The sequence below is a fragment of the Mirounga leonina genome, unplaced genomic scaffold (assembly GCF_011800145.1).
Source record: "Mirounga leonina isolate KUSES-001 unplaced genomic scaffold, KU_Mleo_1.0 Mir_153, whole genome shotgun sequence".
Taxonomy (NCBI): domain Eukaryota; kingdom Metazoa; phylum Chordata; class Mammalia; order Carnivora; family Phocidae; genus Mirounga; species Mirounga leonina.
The window spans coordinates 9,938,209-9,944,208 of record NW_023270387.1 but is presented as its reverse complement, the minus strand read 5'-3'; the positions used below and the strand labels follow the sequence as shown (position 1 = coordinate 9,944,208).

The following is a 6,000-nucleotide window of genomic DNA, read 5'->3' as shown; positions in this document are numbered from 1 at the left end:
CAAGACAATGGGAATGAGCAGAATGTACGCAGACAAATACTGGGGAGCTGGCCCAAGGGAACAGAGTACGTGGCGGGGAGCCACGGTCAACAAGCATGCCTCAGGCTGCGTGAGGTGCTGAGCCCCACTGCGAACCACAGGATCAGCTAGCTGAGGTGGGGCCAGAATATGACCCTAAACCCAGGCCGGCTTTAAGGCTCAGCGAGATCACACCGAATGGACCATGTGTGATTTTACCAATATTATTTTTTTTAAGATTTTATTTATTTATTTGTCAGAGAGAGAGACAGAGAGCACAAGCGGGGGGAGCTGCAGGCAGAGGGAGAAGCAGGCTCCCTGCCGAGCAGGGAGCCCGATGCGGGGCTCAATCCCAGGACCCTGGGATCATGACCTGAGCCGAAGGCAGATGCTTAACCCACTGAACCACCCAGGCACCCCTATCAATATTATTTATAGGAAAAAATACTTTGGGGGTATTAATAGGTATGCATGTTTTAAATTATACTGAAAACCTATGAATCATAGCTCTTATATGCAGTGCAAGGAGTGCTTATAAATCTTACAGTAGTTCATGTAAAATAATTGGAGTGCTTGATCAGCAAAACTTCAGAAAAGTAAAGAAGTGCTATGTTCTTACCATCCCCCACCTATATGCACACCCCCTGATACACCCCCCCCACACGAACACACTCACCAGCAGGGGGGTTTGCCCTTGATCCTGTGGGCAGTTGTGAAGGTGGCTGAAATAGGGTTTAAGAGGATTATTTGGGCTGCATTGTGCAGGGGGCTCAGAAGACAGAGTGGGGACAAGGGACCCAGCAAAGAGGCTATTCCAGCGCACCTTTTTCTGACCCCCTTCCCTCAGAAACTGAGGATGCAGTGTGGAGTTCCCATCGAATGCTCATCTCCATCCCCCGGGCTCTCCCGTGCCTGCCTCCACCCTCACCTCCATTCCCACCGGCCATCCTCACCGGCGCTTCTGCAGGCCAGTCTACACCCCGGGTAACACTTCTCTATCCTCCGCTTTGGGGCAGAGTCACATACCAACCCCTCTGACCCTGACAAGAATCCTCATAAAGAACTCTGGAAAAGAGCACATAAGGATGGCCAGGCCGGGGGTGCCTGTGGAAGCAGCCGGCTCCGTACAGTGACAGCAACCGTAGCTACCGTTTCCCGCGGGCTTGCTGTGTGCCCAGCCCAATGCCGAGAGCCTTCCAGAAACCATCTCCTTCAATCCTGACCCCAAACCTACCCCCACCTTCTATGGATAAGGCGATGGAGGGTCTCGGCAAAACACTCACAGTGTGAAGTTAGAACAGGTGGAGCTGGGCCCTGAGCCCAGGCTTCCAGACCCGGAACGGGCACTCCAGCTTCCAGGCCTTCTGCTTCCCGGAGCCTCCTGTGAGCGCCCGCCCTTCTCTGCACCCTTGGCTCAGAGGTTCTCACGCAGCGGGGACAACTCGGCCTTTGGGAGTCTTGGTTTCCTTATTTGTAAATGATGCGGCGTGGGCTAGACACGTGAATTGTATTTAGCTAGTGAAATCAGATGGATTCCAATAAAGCAGATGTTGGACTTGATGGTCCCTGAGTTATTTTCAGCTTGAACATTCTAGAAACCTTTGTCCTCATTACCCATTTCAGTATTTCTCACTATTTTTGTGGGCCTTTGGTCTGGCCTAAGTCCTCACTGCATGTGAACCCATTTTTAGGTGGAGACTCCTTTGGGCAGATTGAGTGGACCGCAGGTCCATGAGCGTGGGCGGAGCTGCGGCTCGAGGGGAGGGAGGGCCCTCCCACGAGCAGCTGCAGCGCCGGAAGATTAAGAGCGAGAACGGGGGGGGGGGGGGGGGCGGCGGCGGCGCCTGGGTGGCTCAGTCATTGGGCGTCTGCCTTCAACTCAGGTCATGATCCCGGGGTCCTGGGATCGAGCCCCACATCAGGCTCCCTGCACCGCGGGAAGCCTGCTTGTCCTTTTCCCACTCCCCCTGCTTGTGTTCCCTCTCTCGCTGTGTCTCTCTCTGTCAAATAAATAAATAAATAATCTTACAAAAAAAAAGGCGCGAACGGGAAGTTGGAGATAGCCGTGTGACAGGCAGCCACGCTCACACCGAGCAGCGCCTCTCAACCCACCGGCCTCAGCCCAGAACTGGGCGGACCCGAGGCTGGGGTGGCCGGGAGCAGATGGGCAGTCCCTGCTGTTGCTGTTAGCATCCAAGGGCCCCTTCTACCCCTGCCTGAGAAATCCGATCCTGGCCCCAGGCAAAATCTCCCCCTGGGAGAACCCATTCTTCATGTTGCTGTTTTGAATCTGAGATCAAATTAGACATCTCGTTTAAAAAAAAAAAAAAAAAAAGTCATCCAGTTGGTTTCAGATCCCAGAAGCCCAGTCAGGGCAAGGTGGCCACAGGAACACCGGGAGCTGGTTGTCTGGGGAGGGGTGGGGGTGACAGCCAGCTTTTGTTCACGCTCCTTTTCCAGGGCACTCAGGGAGGGGGCCCTGCAGCCCCTGCCGGTATCTTGATGAATGAGCACAGTCCTTGGAATCAACGGGTTTTCCTGATTCTAAACTGAGGACAAACAGCCAATGACAGGGAGCATCTGTGTGGCAAGGGGGCTTGGAGGCCCTTCCTGTGTCAGGGTTCCCAGCCCGCTGCATGCTGGGCCCTGGGCTCACCCAGGGCCTGGTCACACGTTCCCGGCAATCAGCACTGTCACACCACCAGTGAGCGCTGCTCAGAACCCCACCGGGCCCAGGCCATCAGACTTTGATGCCTGGGTAGTAGATGGGCAGGTCTCGGGGGACCCTCGTGTTTGCCACCGGGCACGGGAGAGAGGGAAAGGCAAACGTAACAGCCAGATAACTGCTCGCTTTCACTGAGATGGGGGTACGTATGAGATGAGCAGATTTTGGTGAGGGTGGGAGGACGCAGATGGTGAGTTCATGGTTAATTTCTAACCTAGAAATAATAGTCACCATGAAGTAAATGCCTTCTGTTTTCCAGTCACTGATGCCAAGCACTTCGTGTATGTTATATTCAAATCCAAGAATTCTGCAAGTAGGGACTGTGGCCCCCACTTGATAGAGAGGAAACTGAGGCTCAGAGAAACTAGAAGACTTTCCTCCAAGCCATGCCCCCTAGTGGAGGAACGTTTACAGGAGTGAAATTCTGGCTCCCCTACTTACCAGCTCTGTGATCCTGGGAAGGACGTACTTACCGTCTTTATATCTTAGTTCTTTACCCATCACAGGGTCTTTGTGATTCTTTGTGAGGCTTCTATGGGGTAGGGTCTTGAGGCACCTGTTACAGTGCCTGTCATAGAGTGAATGCTCAGTGCACGGGCATCATTCACTCTCTCTCTGTGGCCTGCAGGTCACTGGCCTATGAGGACAAAGGGCCTCTCGTATGGGGAAAGGAGGTGAATTGTAAATGTTTTCTTCACCTCCAATGACTCTCTCCTCTTACAGGGCCCTCTGAAGAGCCCCTATTTTGAAGGCATTTAGAGAATAGGATGAACGTCATCTGGCTCTCCGAGCCAAGAAGTTCTTGGCAACAGATCCTCAGGAAAGTGCTTACAAAGCCGTGTCCTGCCCCTTCCTCTTATTTCCTCCCAACATTTAACCTCAGTCCTGCCTCGCTGACCCCTGGAACCATGGCCAGCACACTGTCCAGGATGGCTGTTTCCCATTGTCCCCTGACACCTCTGTGGTGGTGTCAGGGTGCTCATTAGTTCCCTATTGGTCCCATTCTCTTTAGGATAGACAACCCCAACTCCCTTGCCGTGGCCTTCCCAGAATAAGCTGTGGCGCAGAGAGTGGGAAGGATGGTGCTGGCATCACTCCCAATACAAGATGAACCCCTTCTCCAACACCGAGTTCATTTTTCCAGGCCGCCTGGGAGCCCTAGATGAGAGCGTGCGTCAGCCGTGACAAGACCGGGAGGGTTGGCTGGCGCTGGGGACGAACGCCAGCGTGTGAGCCATCCCTCTCCACCCCGAGAGGCAGGAGCTCCTCAGGTGCAGCCGGACCCTCCTCTAAAGCAGGGAAGATTACTGCTCTCGGCAGGCACTTGGAAGCAGAGATAATAATATAATTTGATGCTCCCCGCTCTTTGGGGAAGAGATTACACGTATAATAGCCATTTTCAAGAGCCTGGGAGGAGGGATGCAGCCAACGAGTGGGAGGAGGAGGGACCTGAACTTCAAATCAGGGAGCCGAGCCTGCTGGTTATGTACACAGGCAGTCTTTTACATTTTTGAGGCTCCACTGAATTCTCTCTGGAAACAGCACATTTTGCGGCCCCTTGTTTTCTTCTCTGGGCTCTGTTTAGCATCAAGCCAACTCCCTTTGCCATTTAGTAGCCTCTCGAAGTGTGTCTGTTGGCCTACTGGGCCCGAGTGGCAGGTCCTGACCTCTCTGGTGCGGCCTGTCCCTCGCCGGCCACCAAGGGACCGTGCTAGGTACCGCCGCGAAGTGCTCCAGCGAGCTCCCTCCAGCCCCACACGGTGCACCGGTCCCAGCACGAGGGTCTCAGGGCTGCTGACTTCCTTTCGGCCCCTCAAAGTGCCAATTATTTGTCTTAGTTTCAGGAGCAGAGTTCTTAATTCACGCCGAGGGCTACCGCACTTGTCAGGAACCATTTCTTTGGGTGTACTGAATAAAAACTCTGAGGAGGGGGAGAATTTCCTTTCCTACACGGTCCAGAAAACGTCCAGCTCTGAGTCCTTAAGGGACATGGGCTTTACCCTTGCTCAGGCCCCTCAAATTTAACCCAACCAATGTCACCGTCAACCCCTTCGACCTCAAGATGGGGCCTGGTAATCTGTTTGTGTAGCACTTTATAATTCCCTGAGTGCCGGGAAGTTCATGGAGGCCTCACGGCAATACAGGTGACTGGTTGGACAGGTATTCTTCTAGCTTTTCCAGAAGGAGCAATCAAAGCTCAGAGAGGTTAAGCGACTTGCCCGGAGTCACGCAGCTGCTGGGTAGCGGGGCGGGACCGGAAGCCTTTGGAACTCTGGTCCGACACTCTCGGCGTTCACTCTAGCATGAGGGTCCTGCCACCCACCCTAAAATGGTCACGTGACTGTGCTGAGCCGTGGGAGAAGAGTGTCACTTGTTGGACTTGTCACTTAGGGACCTGGGGTCCAGAGGTGCCAGGGGCAAGGGAGCAGTGTGTGTGGGGGAGGGGGGAGTGCAGGGTGGGTTTGGGGAATAAATCCGTCGATGTTTATGGGAGGTCAGGGTGGAGACAGGTGCCCCTGCTTTGACACTTCAAGCAGAAAACCATCTAACACGTGGAATAGATGTTTATAAATCCCTCGATGCGCTGGACGAGGGCACCAGGCGGCGCTTCCGGGGATGATTCCCTGGATCGTTGAGAACCCCCTGTCAGGGGAGCCACCACCTACCGACCACTCGACCACTCAACCACCTACCACCACTGAGCACATGGCACGGCGGCAGGCCAGGCCCAAGAAGCTGCCAACACTGTCCCTGGGCCAGAACTCGGACACAGATCCTGCTGTCGAAAAACTTGATGTTCCTAGCTTTTGCCAGCAGAAAACAGCCACAGGAGCGGAAGGGCATTCAGCTGGCAGAATCTAGTTCCTGTCTAGAACCACTGCTTACAAGGGAATCTGGGAAACGTTGCTTTCCGTTTGCTGGTGTCCAGCCCCTGCAGGGCAGGAAGGGACAGTAGAAGAAAGCGTGGTGGATGCCGAGCAGTTTCCAACACAGTGGCCAGCCTGACGCCCACTCTCCCATTACTGGTGAAAACCAGAGGCAAGCATCTGAAAACAACATTCATCTCTGGAGTGGACATTCGAAAAGTCTTTATAAGCACAGGGACCCCCCATAGCACACAGTCCTGTGTTTGTGAAAATGTGCACAGACACCATGTGTCTTAATCAGCGACATACTTCATCGTCGAGTTGAGAATCTCTAGCCCATGCAGCTCCCGCAGCTGAGCAGCAAATCTGCCAGAGTCAGAACACAAAGGT

General features: G+C 54.0%; 1 protein-coding gene across 3 annotated transcripts in view; it reads right to left on the bottom strand.

Moving 5' to 3' along the window:
• Nucleotides 1-5,812: 5,812 nt before the first annotated feature.
• The window catches only part of TTC12 (tetratricopeptide repeat domain 12), a 43,404-nt gene continuing 43,216 nt past the window's right edge, over nucleotides 5,813-6,000 (bottom strand). For all 3 annotated transcript variants that reach the window (XM_035008964.1, XM_035008965.1, XM_035008966.1), the window contains one exon: nucleotides 5,813-5,976. In XM_035008964.1, coding sequence (XP_034864855.1) covers nucleotides 5,904-5,976 — 73 coding nt within the window. In that variant the 3' untranslated portion in view covers nucleotides 5,813-5,903. The remainder of the gene's footprint in view (nucleotides 5,977-6,000) is intronic.